At 32.4% G+C, this 18,753-nt stretch overlaps 1 protein-coding gene across 2 annotated transcripts; it reads left to right on the top strand.

Moving 5' to 3' along the window:
- The first annotated feature begins 1,153 nt into the window (after positions 1–1,153).
- LOC140050511 (glutamate receptor 2-like) lies at positions 1,154–17,850 on the top strand. 2 transcript variants are annotated; one of them, XM_072095738.1, is made up of 17 exons: positions 1,154–1,490; positions 3,207–3,371; positions 3,703–3,978; positions 4,259–4,437; positions 5,578–5,631; positions 5,958–6,122; positions 6,453–6,608; positions 6,723–6,827; positions 7,020–7,133; positions 7,464–7,670; positions 9,016–9,413; positions 9,668–9,866; positions 11,204–11,454; positions 11,851–11,971; positions 12,066–12,203; positions 15,427–15,525; positions 16,497–17,850. In XM_072095738.1, the coding sequence occupies exons 1-17, from the start codon at positions 1,409–1,411 to the stop codon at positions 16,560–16,562; spliced, it is 2,775 nt and encodes a 924-aa protein (XP_071951839.1). In that variant the 5' UTR covers positions 1,154–1,408; the 3' UTR covers positions 16,563–17,850. The 2 variants fall into 2 exon arrangements, with proteins under 2 accessions (XP_071951839.1, XP_071951840.1); XM_072095739.1 differs by lacking the exon at positions 12,066–12,203.
- Positions 17,851–18,753: the final 903 nt, after the last annotated feature.

Genomic DNA, 18,753 nt, shown 5'->3' with positions numbered 1-18,753 from the left:
TATGGCTAAACATGTGTACGTGTGATGCAATGCATTGACTAAACATGTGTACGTGTGATGCAATGACTATGGCTAAACATGTGTACGTGTGATGCAATGACTATGGCTAAACATGTGTACGTGTGATGCAATGACTATGGCTAAACATGTGTACGTGTGATGCAATGACTATGACAAAACATGTGTACGTGTGATGCAATGACTATGACTAAACATGTGTACGTGTGATGCAATGACTATGACTAAACATGTGTACGTGTGATGCAATGCATTGACTAAACATGTGTACGTGTGATGCAATGCATTGACTAAACATGTGTACGTGTGATGCAATGACTATGACTAAACATGTGTACGTGTGATGCAATGCATTGACTAAACATGTGTACGTGTGATGCAATGCATTGACTAAACATGTGTACGTGTGATGCAATGCATTGACTAAACATGTGTACGTGTGATGCAATGCATTGACTAAACATGTGTACGTGTGATGCAATGACTATGACTAAACATGTGTACGTGTGATGCAATGCATTGACTAAACATGTGTACGTGTGATGCAATGACTATGATTAAACATGTGTACGTGTGATGCAATGACTATGGCTAAACATGTGTACGTGTGATGCAATGCATTGACTAAACATGTGTACGTGTGATGCAATGCATTGTCCATTATGAAGTTAATTGTCTCAAATACCTGCTGCACAATTCGAAAGAGTTTGATTACTTTGATTATTTTATGACCAATTCACTGTTTTGGATTTAATCAGTAGTCTGTCTATAATTTGTATAGCTAATTTCGTTAGTGGTTACAAGACTAACTATTCAGTAATTGAATATCTTAAATCTCATAATTATTATCTCATTAATTAGGCCTACATTGTATCTTTATTGAATTACTCTAATTTTATTATTTATTTTTTTTATTTCTAAGTCTCTTTTACTCAGAAACGAAAACAATATCGAAACTAATATTTGAATAATATACCATTGTTTCTTATTTGGATGTCTGTTTGCTAAAGTGTTTATAATAAGTGTATTCGGTACAATATCAAATACACACAAATGACAGTAATCAAGGCAATTTGTCTCTGCGGATGAGAGCGAGTCTCATAGACAATTCTTGTTTGGCATACTAATGAATCCGATCGTCCCAAGAGAAGTAAAGTCGTTTCGATACAACATGGCCGTAGAAACACAGGCAAAGCAGATTCGTTACGCCTCGTGGTCTATGCAATTAACCGCTCATACATTGAGAAATGTAATTTAGTTTCATTGCGTCGCTTTCCTTGCTTGATGATAACAAGATCATCCACTTGTCCATTAAAAACGATTTTCAGCAAAAGTCTAAAAATCAACCGTGTTTCTGGTGTCATTTATTGTTGCTAGACCAGCTGGAAAAATGCATTTCTGTGACGGAATAAAATTACCGCTGTTCGTCGTGTACGTCTGTTTATGCTCCGTATTTGGAAAATATATGATAGGTAAGGCAGCTTTATGATTACATACATTACATAAGAACGAACTGCTATATAAATGCATGATAATACTCGAGACGGTTCGGACCGATCATATGTTTAATAGTTGTGTGATGTTTACGTTTAAGATAGAATCGTGTATTGGAGAACGTTAAACATTTTCGAAGATTTATGCCGTAAGATAATGATAATGAGTCATTAAATGCACATACAGTGCTTGTATATATAGAGTCGTCCTCTTGTATTGTACGTCATTTGGTCTGCTCTGTTTTTTTACAGAATCATGTCCTTGTTATAAATTTACCTTTCCTAAAACCAACGATCACCGACACCTGATGGATTTAGTTTATACAGATTATTATTTGTGTTGCAGGCCAGTATACAGGCCTAATGTTTTATTGTGTACTGCTGAGTTATGTTTTATTGAAGGAATTAGGCCTATTGATTTTTTTTTAAGAATTAATACAGTTTTGATATCAACACTTTTTATTTTATGTTTAATTCATATAATTTATAAACATTAATGTTTAGACTTTAGAGATATTTGAACGCATCATTAATGTTGATCTACAGGTCAGCAACGTTATAATGTAATGTTAGCTTCTGCGTTGTATTTATGTCTATCTAGTTAATACTCGGATGAAAGTATAGTATGACTGAATCTGAATAATACATAATACATTTGATATTTAATTTCACCCAGGTCACGTCAATACTGATATAGAACGCTAATCAGCATTTTTTCCGAAAATTTAAATCTACTCTAGATGGCAGTAAACGTATTTGATTTTTTTTTAAATACAATTTGTTTTTTAATGAAACATAAATATGGTTTTCTTTATTTTGAAAGAGTTATTTGACAGACTTAAAAGCGCGAACTCGACACAGTGCTCACGTACATTCAGAGTTTAATTGTGTATACTTTTAGACGTATATTACATAGTCATGTTTTTCGCACTGCTCATTTGAGCTTCATGATGTAGGTCTATGTGTATGTATTCTATTGTTTAAAAAGCTTCATAAAACAAAGAAACAGGCCGTGCTACGCAATCTTAAATCATAATAGAGCATTGCTATACCATGTACATATTAATATCCACAGTAAATGATTATTTATTTAAATAATACAATTCATTTAATAATGATTTATTTATCAGGATATGACCTCACAACTCATCTTTGTTTTTAAATATGGATTTTTAAATTAATAAATAACTAATTTCATGGTTAGCGAGCACGTGACATTTCGGTCACCAATGTAAATGCAATATGAAAAGCTCTAGGTAAGAATATTATATTTGTAAAGATGAGTTACAAACTCAATTCTCTAGTGGTTTTGAATGCCTACAACGAGTGATTATTTCCAAACTAGCAACGCAATCATTTAATGTATTTACGTATGATTCAAATTTTAAATAGTCCTTAGAAACTTTGATTAATAATATTATTTACAAATAAACATTTTGTTATTTCTCTTTTAAGCAAAGTACAAATTCAAAAGAAATAATCGTACGGATGAAAAAACATTTTAGTTATTATTTCTTTCTAACTAGCTTTCGTTGACAATAATTTACGTTTTGTCGTTATATTGATCGTCCTATTCGAGATTAACAAGTTACACAATACAAAAACGAATATTTCATTTAATATCTCTGGCAATGATAAATGTTATTATACTGTCCGAATTGTCTTTTTATTAATTTGTTTTAATTTTATAATTAGGTGGTCTTTTCCCGGAAGGATACATGCATAACCAGACAATGATTTCTTACAAGAGGGCTCTTATTCAACATAATGTAAGAAGCAATTCCACGATGCATAAATACCAAATAGCAGCTTTATCCGACAGGGGAGACTTATCTGACAGTTTTGTTGTCTCTGGTTTAAGTAAGTACACATCGTCTCAACTTATATATTGTCTTTGTGTCTGCAATTGTTCATTTATTATATTCCCATATAAGAACATTATGATTGATGTGCTTTAGTCTTATGAAGATTCCGATGAATAACACTACAGTAGCCTCATTCATATCTAATCAGCAAATATCGTACTGTTGATAATAGACGCATTTTCTTATATATTTCCATGTCTGTGTCCATCAACTTATGTATATTACCTGTGAACTATTCTGCAATGTAAAAAGAAGTCATTGTAAGCACTTTTCTGGTAAAAAAAAATATTTTAATGTAAAATATGAATGGTTTTTTTTATCTACAGTATGCAAGAGTTTTATAACTTGCAAAGTGATAAGAAACACAGCCCCGTTGTGTTTCGCAGCAATAGTTCATCCAAACACGGCACAGACCATGGCTTCCTACAGTACAGCTTTTGCAGTTCCATTCATAACTCCAAGCTTTGCTAAAACTGAAATGTTGAACAAGGACAACCTGGATTTCATCATTTCTGTCAGGCCACCACTTTTAGATGCTTTGATGGATTTGATGAATTTCTACAAATGGAATGCATTTGGTTACCTTTACGGTCATGACGAAGGTAAAAATATTCATTTTTTTTATTAATAAACTTTTTAAAATTGTAATATATGTTAAAATGTTGTTTTTCATTTGTGCTTAACCACAGGGCTAATACACTTTTGTGAAAATGTTTAATTTTTTCGGTGGTGAATGACCGACAAGATGCAATGCAGTAATAGAAACTGAAGTCGCATCGAGTTTTGTAAATAAAAGATAGCCTAATAGCTATTATTGTTATTATCATCATTCCGATAAAATGTATATACATTATTGTAATTATTCTATTCTTCTTCTATTAGCACTATTTCGACTACAGGCCTTGATAGAACAGCTTCCACTAAAAAATTATAACGTGGCATTCCGTAGAATTGGTGATAAAAATGAAATAGAGGCAGCATTGAAAGAGCTGATGCGGTTGAAGATTTACAATGTTATAATTGACGCCGATGTACCGATTACACAGTCAACCATGGAGAGCGTAAGATGCCATGTTTTTTCCTTCGTTATTATTCATTTCCAGCCAACAGCCTTTAGAACTTTAAACTTTAAAATGAAATCACTACGCTGACAAGGAATGATAATGCATCCACTACTATTAATATTGAATAAAGTATCAGATAATTATCGAGTCAAAATCACATCCGTGGAATTTATATTGTACTAATTAGTATTCAGAATACCAGATAAAATAAATTCATCATCTGTGCACTTGCATAAAAATATGTCATTTTTTAGTTTGACGCTTTGACGTTAGCGTCGTCATTCCATGGAAGGTTATGCTGATAAAATCAATGTTAATATAATTACTTTCTTTTCTGGAAACATTTAAAATGTCTATATAATTATTTGTTATATTTTAAAATTATCTCACATTTATTTTAAGATTGGACACCTTTTGGTATTTCTTTTAATGGGTTATAATTATTAAATTTAATATCAATTCAATACAGAATTGTTGCATAATTTACTGATCCAATAAGTAAAACTGTACTAGGCGTAAGGGTGTTATATTCAATTAAGGTATACCGACGTCAGACTCTATTCTACAAGATGAAATTATTACTCATGTATACAGGTCACAATAAGTAATCAATATAATAATCTTACCAATAGTTTCTTTATGAAAAAAATATCTCTAACTCTCTATTAAAGTTTCTCTATTGGTTTATTTTTTTTATTATTATCTTTTTTTTTAATTTTATATTTTATTTAATCGAAACCAACAGCGATAATTACCGCCACTAACAGGTTTGATATACAAACAAAGCCAGGACTGTTTAAAGCACTTTGATTGGTCCTAGCATTGATCAAGGGCTTCTCTCGTCCAGTGCCCACCTTCAGCAGAGGAAAGACAAATACTAGATGCAGGGGCTGCCATAAGAGTCAGCAATGCTGATTTCAAATGCCTAACGGGACCCCAGCTTCATATATACAGCACCCGATATTGCCAAATGGTCTCCCATCTAAGCTCTAACCAGGCCCAACACCGCTTAACTTCGGTGATCTGACTAAAACCGGTGGTAAAGTGGTAAAGCCGTATATATATATTATTCTGACTGTGAACTGTAAGCAAACTACATTCGTTAATTCTTATTTTCGATTTTTGTTCTATTTCCAGGTGAACGCCAATGGTATGACTACAGCATTGTTTACATTTGTTCTCTTGCAGCTGGTAAGTTTTAACATTGTACCTAATGCACTAATTGTTGTAATCACTAATTGGTGATATTAAAAAATATAGTCTAAAGATTGAGAATAACTATGAATACGTTTCGTATAGTTATGTAATCAGGTTTTAGCGCTCTCCTCGGAGATAAATGTGAAGGTTTATCGGTAAGACCAGTACATTCTATGTTGTGTCACCATCTTCTCCAATATCAACATTGTTATTAAAATCATTAAATACAGTAAAGTTATTTATTACTAAAGTGTTCATTCAATCATAAAACATAAATATAATGTTTGGTTGTTAATGTTTATTTTATTCTCATGGGGCAGGACTCGCAAACTATTGATAAATCAAGTTTGACATACAGTGGTGCATCGACTTTAGCATTTAGGTTGTCGTTCCAAACCACTGATGTCTACAAAGGGCTTGAGGAGAAGTGGGAAAAACACAGAAAACTCCATCCCGATGCATTTAAAAATCAAGCAACGTTAGAGGTAATATGCATGACAATATCAATATGATTTTATTCTGTATATTTAATATGTTCAACTATATATGAATTAGGGCAGTTTGCCTATTAATTAAATGCCTCACTATAGTTATTTTAACTCATATGAATTAAGGCAATGTACAACTTCACACCAAGTGTAGGTTTTGTGTCATCGATAAAAAGTTAATATGATAAAGTTAATATTATAAGGCATATATATCATATTCAAACAATTATATAGCATACAACACGTCTTTCGAGTACGTACTATGCGACCTACAAAACATACTAAAACTAAACAATTTTAAACATTAATCGTTAATAAATGTATCAGTCGACAGCTATTCTTACGTACGATATGGTTGACACTATTGTGGAAGCCTTGCGATTAGCTGAGGAGAAAAATGTAAGCCTAATAGCACCACCAATGGACTGTCAAGAAAAGATAGCATGGTCGAAAGGACCATTGATGCTAGAGTACATGAAAAAGGTATGATACATTCTGTCCTACATTTTTTATTGGAAATTCCTTTTTATTGCGACAAGATGAATGATGAGTATCAATATTATTATTTGTTAATGCGTCTATAATTTGGTTTTCAAGGTTGACATACAGGGTCTTTCCGGAAGAGTTGCATTTAATGATGCTGGCGATCGAACAAACTACACCCTTGATGTTCTCAAGCTTCGATCTAGAGGGCTTGAAAAGGTTTGCAATATTAACATATGGACTGTGCGCCACCATTCCAATTAATTGTAACTGTTGATGGCGCTGTACAAGAAACATTGACAATTATAACATTATTCATTCGTCGTTATACATTTTGTTTGTTTAAAAATAAATCTTTATTAGTTTATAACATAACATAACATAGTAGTATAAAACATTGATTTTTTTTAGATTGGTGTTTGGAATTCAAGTTTACCAGAAGCCGAAAGACAAAAAGTGTTCATTACAGCTGACAATAACAACGAAACTCTCCTGAATCGTACATTTACAGTTACATCGATTATTGTAAGTAAATACTAATCTTTAATAAGTTATCGAGTCGTGTGACAGGTAAAACAGGTATCTTGTCTTTATTGTATGCAGAATAACTTGGATAAAAGCAATTTAGGCCTACTCCTGGTTTGCCGTGACAGATGTAATTCTTCTTCTTCTTACGGTATTGTCCACGCAAATTTATTAATTCTTTCCGAGTGTGAGCTTAATCATGCTGCCATTTGTGATTATAGGTAATCACGATAATTTACATTTACATAATTGTTTGGTATTGTTCTCCTAACAAACCAGTTTGTTTAAAACAAATGAGTGTATCTAATTATAAGCAATCTTAATGTTAAGGAACGTCCGTTTTTAATGGAGATAGAAGGTAAATCTGAAAAAGATGGCAACGAAATGTTTGAAGGATACTGTAAAGATTTACTGGATGAGCTTGCTAAACATCTGAAGTTTAAATATACCATACAACTTGTAAAAGATGGTAACTACGGTTCCTTTATCGAGGAAACTGGTAGATGGAATGGAATGATCGGTGAACTAAAAGATGGAGTTAGTAGTTCGCTTTACTTACTTTTAAACAACGCCAACGTCATCATCACCAATCAACCCCACTATCATTATCACCTACATAACACCGCTACATAACGTCGCCAACGCCAAAAACGTCATCATCATAACAACAACAACACCACCACCATCACCTACATAACACCACATCCGCTAACATCGCCAACAACGCCAAAAACGTCATCATCATAACAACAACACCACCACCACCACCATCACCTACATAACACCACATCCGCTAACGTCGCCAACAACGCCAAAAACGTCATCATCATAACAACAACACCACCACCACCACCATCACCTACATAACACCACATCCGCTAACGTCGCCAACAACGCCAAAAACGTCATCATCATAACAACAACAACACCACCACCATCACCTACATAACACCACATCCGCTAACGTCGCCAACAACGCCAAAAACGTCATCATCATAACAACAACACCACCACCACCTACATAACACCACATCCGCTAACGTCGCCAACAACGCCAAAAACGTCATCATCATAACAACAACACCACCACCACCACCATCACCTACATAACACCACATCCGCTAACGTCGCCAACAACGCCAAAAACGCCATCATCATAACAACAACACCACCACCACCACCACCATCACCTACATAACACCACATCCGCTAACGTCGCCAACAACGCCAAAAACGTCATCCTCTTAACAACAACACCACCACCACCATCACCTACATAACACCACATCCGCTAACGTCGCCAACAACGCCAAAAACGTCATCATCATAACAACACCACCACCACCACCTACATAACACCACATCCGCTAACGTCGCCAACAACGCCAAAAACGTCATCCTCATAACAACAACACCACCACCACCATCACCTACATAACACCACATCCGCTAACGTCGCCAACAACGCCAAAAACGCCATCATCATCACCACCACCATCATCATCATCCTGCATTCAGCACTATCACCAATACCACCGCCGACAACGCCACCAACACCACCATTATCATCCACTGCATCATCAACTAGATCATCCACTAGGCCTACCATCATCAACATCATCATCCACTACGTCATCATCATCCACTACGTCATCATTATCATCATCATCCACTACATTATCAACATAGATTTCATCATCACCATCAACATAGATTGCATTATCATCAAAATCATCATCATTATTATTCACTAGATCATTTAATACATCATTCACCATCACGCTAACAAATGTTAGTTTTACTGATAGGCATCATATAGTGCTTGTAATTAATGATGGAATGAGGTGTTGTTTAATCATAATTAATGTCTATCTTTTTACAGACAGCTGACATGGCCGTAGCTTCGTTGACCATCAACGCAGAAAGGGAGCGAGACGTTTTATTTACAAAACCATTCATGACGCTTGGAATAAGTATTATGGTTAAGAAGCCAGTAAATCCAGATCCAGATCCATTTTCCTTCTTACGCCCTCTATCAACTGAGATATGGTTGTGCATTATTTTCGCTTACACAGGAGTAAGTGTTGTATTGTTTCTTGTAAGCCGCTTTAGCCCTACAGAGTGGTACACTGTACGAGAGGATGGGGACGTTTCCCCAACACCAGTGGAAGACAGTTCGACAGAAGAGGATGAAGCGAAAACCAATGATTTCGGAATATTTAACAGTCTATGGTTTTCAATGGGTGCTTTTATGCAACAAGGTTGCGAAATATCACCACGGTAAACACTGAGTTCATTAAAACAATGCTAATCTAAAATGAATATACGACTAAACTGCATTTACATAAAGATTCTAATATTCCCGTCCTGGATATTTAAATAAATGTATTGCCTTGCTTGTCAATTATTTAGTATGTGTGCACCTTACATTAGGCGGACGGCGTCTTATAATAATGTAACTATATTCAAATATAAACTAATAAGCTGCTTTAGACTTAAAAAACAACTGCCTTATTATTATTTTTTTTGTCTAGGTCCCTTTCCGGTAGAATTGTCGGAGGGGTTTGGTGGTTCTTTACACTCATCATCATCTCATCATACACCGCTAACTTGGCTGCGTTTCTAACTGTTGAGCGGATGGAATCACCCATCGAGTCCGCTGAAGATTTAGCAAAACAAACAGATATAACATATGGAACACTAGCTTCTGGTGCAACTTTAGAATTTTTTAAGGTATTCGTTCATTTTTATTACATACGCCATACAAGAAGGGCACTAAACCTTCCTTTTAATCTTAGGAAAATCGGGCAATAACTTTTGAGCAATTCTACTTACTAACAATTAATATAGAAACAAACAAACATGCACGCGATCGTACATATTCTGGTGGAGGTAATAATACATCTAGAAACAAACAAACATGCACGCGATCGTACATATTCTGGTGGAGGTAATAATACATCTAGAAACAAACAAACATGCACGCGATCGTACATATTCTGGTGGAGGTAATAATACATCTAGAAACAAACAAACATGCACGCGATCGTACATATTCTGGTGGAGGTAATAATACATCTAGAAACAAACAAACATGAACGCGATCGTACATATTCTGGTGGAGGTAATAATACATCTAGAAACAAACAAACATGCACGCGATCGTACATATTCTGGTGGAGGTAATAATACATCTAGAAACAAACAAACATGCACGCGATCGTACATATTCTGGTGGAGGTAATAATACATCTAGAAACAAACAAACATGCACGCGATCGTACATATTCTGGTGGAGGTAATAATACATCTAGAAACAAACAAACATGCACGCGATCGTACATATTCTGGTGGAGGTAATAATACATCTAGAAACAAACAAACATGCACGCGATCGTACATATTCTGGTGGAGGTAATAATACATCTAGAAACAAGCAAACATGCACGCGATCGTACATATTCTGGTGGAGGTAATAATACATCTAGAAAGGTTAATTTAACAGCATATTCTGATGGAGGTAATAATACATCTAGAAAGGTTAATTTAACAAACATCCACGCGATCGTACATATTCTGGTGGAGGTAATAATACATCTAGAAAGGTTCATTTAACAAACATCCACGTGATCGTACATATTCTGGTGGAGGTAATAATACATCTAGAAAGGTTAATTTAACAACATATTCTGGTGGAGGTAATAATACATCTAGAAAGGTTAATTTAACAACATATTTTTTTAGCTAGCTTGTAATGTATTGTACAGTTGCATAATCATATAGAATTTATAACAAAATACCAAAAGTTTCCTAAGACACCATTTTGCAAAACTATGGCACTGACGTCCAATGTTATAAATAATTAATGTAACATTACATTAAAGCATTTTTGTTTCCTCTGCTTAGTATCATGTATGAAACTGTAGTTACACAATTTCAATAGATTTATAACACAATACGTAAAGTTCCTAAAGTCATCATGGCAATTTATAATGATTCATTTACTACTTCATTATTTAATACTACGTTATTATTAATTTAGTATTTTATTTTTAACTTCTTGTTAACAGAATTCAAAGATTCATGTTTACGAACGAATGTGGAACTTTATGCAATCTGCTGATCCACCACCTTTTGTAAAAACTAATGAACAAGGTGTCGAACGCGTTCGACAGTCAAAGGGCAACTACGCCTATCTACTAGAATCCACACTCAATAATTACTACAATCAGAGAAAACCGTGTGATACCTTAAAAGTTGGTAGTAATCTGGATTCTAAAGGCTATGGGATTGCTGTCTCTCCAAATTTACCGAAGTTGAGGTTGGTTTCAAGTTTATATGCTTTATCTGTAGCCTAACTCTTATTCTCAGGTATTGTATAGGTTTCTTAACAACCTAAGATGGTTTCTAAGATGAATATGACACTGGCCATTTTGTATTATGGACATGATATATTATTAACAACTTAACAACGTAATAAATCAGTATATACGCATCAGTTGAAATAACTTAAACTATGGTTTAAGATGCATAATATAAAGCGTAGCTATGATATTCTTATAAAGTTACTATATAAAATGACATTATATAAACTAGGAACACTATATAATGAAAATATATTTATTAAACCCCATTATATAATATAACAATAAGTATTTTATAAATCATTTAAATCCTTAGACTAGCAATTTATGCCAATAATTCTTTAATATTTCAGAGAGCAGTTGACATTAGCTTTACTCGAGCTTAGAGACTGGAATAGTACCTTACAACGTCTAGAAAAGAAATGGTGGTATGACAAGGGTCATGGCTGTGAATCAACCGACCCTAATTCACAGGTATTTTCTTCTCATCATAGTTCTCAAACTTATTTTATCCATCTCCAGAAAATTATAAACTTAATTTGTACTATTAATATTGTGTTTATTGTAGGATACAGCTAGCGCCCTCACATTGAGCAGCGTGGCGGGTGTATTTTACATTCTCATCTGCGGTCTTGCACTCGCAATTATTGTTGCTATCTTGGAATTCTGCATGCGGAGTCGTAAACACATACGACAGGCAAAAAAGGTAATTGTCACATTCTCCTATGAAATGACATTTTTGCGATCCTCCACGTAACTTATAATTAGTTCAAAATAGTTTATCATTTGAGAAATAATGACGCGACAGAAAAGCACTCAGAAATCAAAGCGAATGTCAAATATTACATGCATTACTTTGTTTGAAATATGATCAAGCTACTTATATTAACACTAACACTGCATCTGGAAAGAATGCCGGCTTGTGTCCTATTTACGACGCAAACACTTTAAAACTGATAAAATCACATAACTAACCTGCGTACACTATGTCTCCACTAACAACATAACATTGCTGCATTTCTTTTGTTTAGCGTTTCTTCACAGAATTTTAAAATGGTTGGTGTCTCTTAATTTAATTCATTATTCTATCATTCAACGCGTATTATAATAATGTTCTTTTAATATTTTCAAATTATTTTATTTCAACATTCTGAAAGAGGATATTAATTTGAAAATTAAACAAATGCGGAAAATTATAAAGAAACTACAATTATCAAACAAGCACTGTCTTACAATGTTTTGTCAAACGACGACAGCGTTATCGACAATCTACTGTAACATTCTTTATAATTGACATCTGTATTAGGCCTACATAAAATATTGTAAATTAAAGTAAATGTTGTAAGGACTACTGAGATATAATAAAGTTCAGGCGCACCTGTTATCTTACGTTTGATTAATCACTACTCGTGTGTGTATGCCAGTTATGAGCAAATTCAGATCATCAAATAATTATTTTATTTTAGGAAAACTACTTGAAATGTCATAATTAGAAGTATTAACTTCCGATACAGCTATTAACCTTCTATAACGTTAGGTTGTTAAAATTTAGGATTAAGCAATGTATTTGGACTGCATTCAGACAGATGTTGTTTTAATGGTTATTAAAAATGATGGTTGATATCATTTAGATGAAATTGATATGAAAAATGAAATAGAAGAATTGGGATAAAAGTAATTTTCATATTGAGCTTGATAAAAACCAAATAAAAGACTAAAAGACTTAAAATACTAACAAAGTAAACTTTTTCAACATCAAAAACATTTCGGTACACTCTGGTGGTGCAATATGTATCTAGGAAACGTTCTGCTGAAACGTTTCCTTCCGTAAAGCGCTCAGTCCAACTCTCGGCTTTAAGTTTGACGATGTACTCCTCAAGAACTTTTTAAACTTAAACTCAAATTAAAATGAATTGGTTGATAAAACATTCACAACAACAATGAGAAGTTTACGCGTTTTTCTTCATGTTTTTATATTTACGGGATTTTAGCCAAATGACATTCCTAACATTGACTTTGTTTATAATCTGCAAAAAAATGCAGTAAATGTGAAATGAATGAAACGTGATATTATTTAAAATTTTTGGCTACGATAATGTGGCAATAAAATATATTTGAAGTCGCCAACAAGTCGACATTCATCTGGTTTTATTACTAAGACTATAGCGCGTAGACATTCCATCGGTGTTTCGCGCACCGTTGTAAAAAACTACTGAGTAAAAACTGACGTTTATTTTTATCGAAAAGCCTGTGACGGACATGTTATCCATTTTTCTATACAAATTAATTAATTATAAATAAATATCGATAGAATTACATTTTCTGACCGTCTGGTGAGTGCGATTTAATTGCATGGCGCTTACAATTATTAATATTTTAACCAAAAAACAGGCTTTTAGTAGATTTGTTGAAGTTTCTGTAAAAATGTAAACGTTTAAAAAATAGAAATAATGAGAAGACAATGTAGAATGTCCTTAACCAAATCTTACAGTGTACATGCTTTATTTGAAAATGTTTAATTTTATTTACTTGTCGTTTCTTCATCAGCAAGTAAATGAAAATACAATCGTTGAATATTGTTGATCGTTATACCACAATACACTACACTAGTCTATCATTTTCTTTTCGGCTTATTATGGTTTGAAGATGATAAATTTTTGTATTAAAAAAATGAAATCCGTCAAACGAATCCGTTAATCCCCCGGGGGAAATGCCGCCATTTATTTTTATAATCGTTGAGACTAAATTATAAATAATATTACGTATTGACAGACTGAGTATTAGCCGAATCTTATGGGAGGACAGGCAAGTTTACTGCGCTCCATTCATTCGTTCCGTTTCACTAAAGTTAGTTCTCCTTAGTAACATAGATGATATTGCATGCGCTCTAATAAAAGTATTTGCGTTGGCCTAGGCCTATATTCAGTGTGTTTAGTAGTTATAACTCATACCTTCACGTAAGCCATAAATCAAGTAGGATTATGATATATTTATGAGATTAAAAACCAAGTGTGTTTCTGTCCAATTTACACGATTGATACTTATAGATAATCCTAATAATTATTGATATCACTTATTACTTACCCGTTTTTATATCAAGAAATACTAGTATGTTTAACAGAAAACTGTATAATTTAACAATATCGATTAATGGAAAATGGAAACAAATAATAGTCGTAAGACGTTATACCGTACATGTTTATTTTTAATTGTATTTTATTTTATTTCATCAAAATCAAAATCCACGAAAGTTAAAACAGAAAACAGATACAATAAATACTATATAATAATAATAATATTTATTTTGCAAAAGTCCTTTAAAGTACGTTTTACATTTCATCTTGCCAGGAGCAAGAAATAGGCATGAGCCCAAACAGATCAAATGAAGCAAACTTAAATAAAAATATATTAACTATTAAAAATGTTCCTATTGAGCACAAATAGTTAATATAGGCCTATGTATTTTTAACTTAATTATAAAAAGGTATAAACCGTCTATATATATACATATATATATGTGTGTGTGTACATATATACATATATATATGAATAAATAAAATAATTAAATTAATGTTAATGTTCTTTGCCTGATTTGTTTATATATATAAATATGTATATTTATATATGTGTGTAACTAAAAATAGTCTATATAGGCTATATATTTATATTATATTTCCTCATCTTTATCGTTTCAAATTAATTAATTAAAATTTCAGTATATCACCGGGCGGTTTAGAACTAATGTTCTTTGCCTGTCGTGTTTATATATTATATTAATGAAATGTATTATTTGTAACTCGTACTTACTTTTTTTTTAATACCTTATTCATTTGTTTTATTATTGATTGAAAGAAAGAAAATAAATATTTACGTTGAATTGAATTGAATTGAATTGAAAAAGCATAAGAAATATGAATTACGTTTTGTAGGTAAATCAACCGTCTCCATACCCTACAATCAGCAAGGCCTCTATGGCGTTCAGGGATGAGGACCAGGCTGATCACCCAATGCTTCAAACTAGACACCAGGTAAGATTGTCATAATATGTATACTATGTAATCAATAGTTATGTAGAAAAGTCTCCCACTTAGTACAGCATAATTATACCAGACTTATTATCATGACGCACCAAAACAGAAACAAAAACAAAAATGTATTCGAATTATGAAATAATGTTCAGCAAATGGTATAAACCAATGTCGTGTAAGCCAAAGCCGTGTAAGCCAATGCAGTGTAAACTGAATTCTGCTTCTTTTTTTTTACTTTTGTGAAAAATACCGGTAGGCCTACTATTCTGCGTTTTCAAAAATAGTTCAATTGAAACTAAAAATATCAATATTCAACTATTTAAAATGTACAGAAATATCTTATTGAAATCATACATATGAATGCACTTTATACAGGATCTTTAAAATTGCATTTATATGTTTAAGCGTCATTCCCAACCAGATAAACGTTTGGTTTTGTTTCTACGCGCTATGAAGATCATTTCCAACCAGATAAGCGTTTTCCACACTTTACTTCTGCAGCGCCCTCAGTACAGTGATTGATGGTAAAATTACTATCATTTACACAGAACTTCGTATATTTCGAATTAAGAAAAATGTTTCTATTGACTCAATTATTTTTTTCATATATCATAAAAATACACCATGCCCTCGTCCTGTTTAATCTAAAATAACTGTCCATACTCTCATAAAACATCTTTAAAGTCTCATCTGGAAAAACCTTAGCCGGTGTTGACGAAATTTTATTTTTATGATTAATATTGTCTATGAACGGTAGAAATATGACTGGAATTTATGTACTGAGACATAAAGACTAATTTGAAGATGTATCCGAACCATTTGCATACATTTAGTTATAATTAAAACTGATAACAATAAAGAGACATTACTAGAGGGGATTCAGATTAATATAGATAATATAGATTTCAAAAATTTGATACAATTATGCGAAACAATTGTTAATCCCATTCATTAAATATTTGGCATTTCAGATGCTAAAGTTACATGGAATGGAGACGCGATGTACCAGCAGACGACTAGGACAAACCGAAGTATGATTTAAAATTCATACGAGAACGACGAGATTAGGCATAGAGAGTTGTGGGAATGGTCACGATAGCATGCTGCTGTTATTCTTACACTTTTTCATGACAACTTTCCTCTAAGCTAAGACAATAATTATTGTCTCGATGAAAAATAATCGAATTAAGGTGTGTTCAGGTGAACACTTCTTTTTTATTATACAGTAATATGAAGTAGTCTCCAGTATATTCGAGCTGACATACAATAATGTTATTGATTAAATCTTTTATTGTGTCCATTTAAACCAAATTTTAACCAAATAATAAACTTATTAAACCTAGCATTCGACAAAAGTAGTATACGAAATACATTTTAATAAAGTTATTAATAGTACATGCTAGGCTGATTTTGATACAGTGGTAGTTTATTTAAAAACCATTATAGCAATAATTTCTATAACTATTAATGTTTTGTTTCCATTTCATAGTTGTGCCCACCCATTTTTCTATTCCCGTTTATATTATTCGATCATCAAACAATATATATAAATATTAGAAATGTTAATAATGTGTTGTCATGTATATCTTTATATGACTTAAACGTATGCATAATAGATTTGTATAAGCGTTTATGAGCAATATATTTATATTTAGTAAAGTTTAGTTACTTATTAGTCACAAAAACAGGTAAATATTAACATAATTTAAATAAATTACATATATCAACATTCAACAACAAAAATGTGAGAGTTTTTACATTAAATCTAATTTATTCTGTTGCCTTCACACTTGAAATAAGTTTTTTACAATATGCCCAATCCCATTTTACTGAGTTTTAAGAAGTATCGTGAATTACACTTACCGTATCATAAACGCTTATTACGCATATCAAACATGATTTATCGCGATTAGATATCGATCGCTCATTTCCATTAAACAATTAATACGTACACAGCATTTTCTCGTATTCTTAAAATAAACTATGTTAATGTGGCTTGTGAAAGTATTACAGTTCGATTGAACATCGACTAACATCAAATACCAACAATAAAATATTATATTATCTTACTTCTGTTAGAAAATATCTATTCATTCATATTCGTTAGCTTAATTTTAGCTTAGTTTTGACAATAACGATCTAACGTACCAGTTGTGTATTCTAAATATTATGTATATTTTAGATAAAGTTAATCAGTGCAATCCTATATAAAATAATGAGAAAATGTAGTAATAATCATTAATAGGTATTGACGTGTTATCATTTAATAAAATCAAAACAGATTGTTTTGAATTGTATGAAAGTACGGTAGCCGGATTGCTAAATAAATACACTATTGCTATTAAATATTTCATTTGTTAGTGTTTTATTTGTACCAAAAGCAGTATGAGAGTGTAAATTGGCATTTAAATACTAAACCCATTTTAGCCAAATGTTTGATACTAAACCCATTTTAGCCTTATGTTTGACACTAAACCCATTTTAGCCTTATGTTTGATAATAAACCCATTTTAGCCTTATGTTTGATACTAAACCCATTTTAGCCTTATGTTTGATACTAAACCCATTTTAGCCTTATGTTTGATACTAAACCCATTTTATTCAAATGTTTGATACTAAACCCATTTTAGTCTCATTTTTTATACTAAACCCATTTTAGTCTTACTCATGTTTGATACTAAACCCATTTTAGTCTTACTCATGTTTGATACTAAACCTTTAGTCTTATGTTTGATACTAAACCCATTTTAGTCTCACTCATGTTTGATACTAAACCCATTTTAGCCTTATTTAAGTTTGATGCTAAACCCATTTTATTCTTAGTCATATTTGATACTTAACCCATTTTAGTCTTACTCATGTTTGATACTTAACCCGTAGTCTTATGTTTGATACTAAACCCATTTTAATCTCACTCATGTTTGATACTAAACCCATTTTAGCCTTACTTAAGTTTGATGCTAAACCCATTTTAGCCTTACTTAAGTTTGATTCTAAACCCATTTTAGCCTTACTTAAGTTTGATGCTAAACCCATTTCAGTCTTACTCATGTTTGATACTAAACCCATTTTAGACTTACTTAAGTTTGATACTAAACCCATTTTAGCCTTATTTAAGTTTGATGCTAAACCCATTTTATTCTTAGTCATATTTGATACTTAACCCATTTTAGTCTTACTTAAGTTTGATACTAAACCCATTTTAGTCTTACTAATGAGTAAATACCC

Source organism: Antedon mediterranea, chromosome 5 (assembly GCF_964355755.1).
Source record: "Antedon mediterranea chromosome 5, ecAntMedi1.1, whole genome shotgun sequence".
NCBI classification, from domain to species: Eukaryota; Metazoa; Echinodermata; class Crinoidea; order Comatulida; family Antedonidae; genus Antedon; species Antedon mediterranea.
This window is presented reverse-complemented; position numbering and strand designations above follow the sequence as displayed.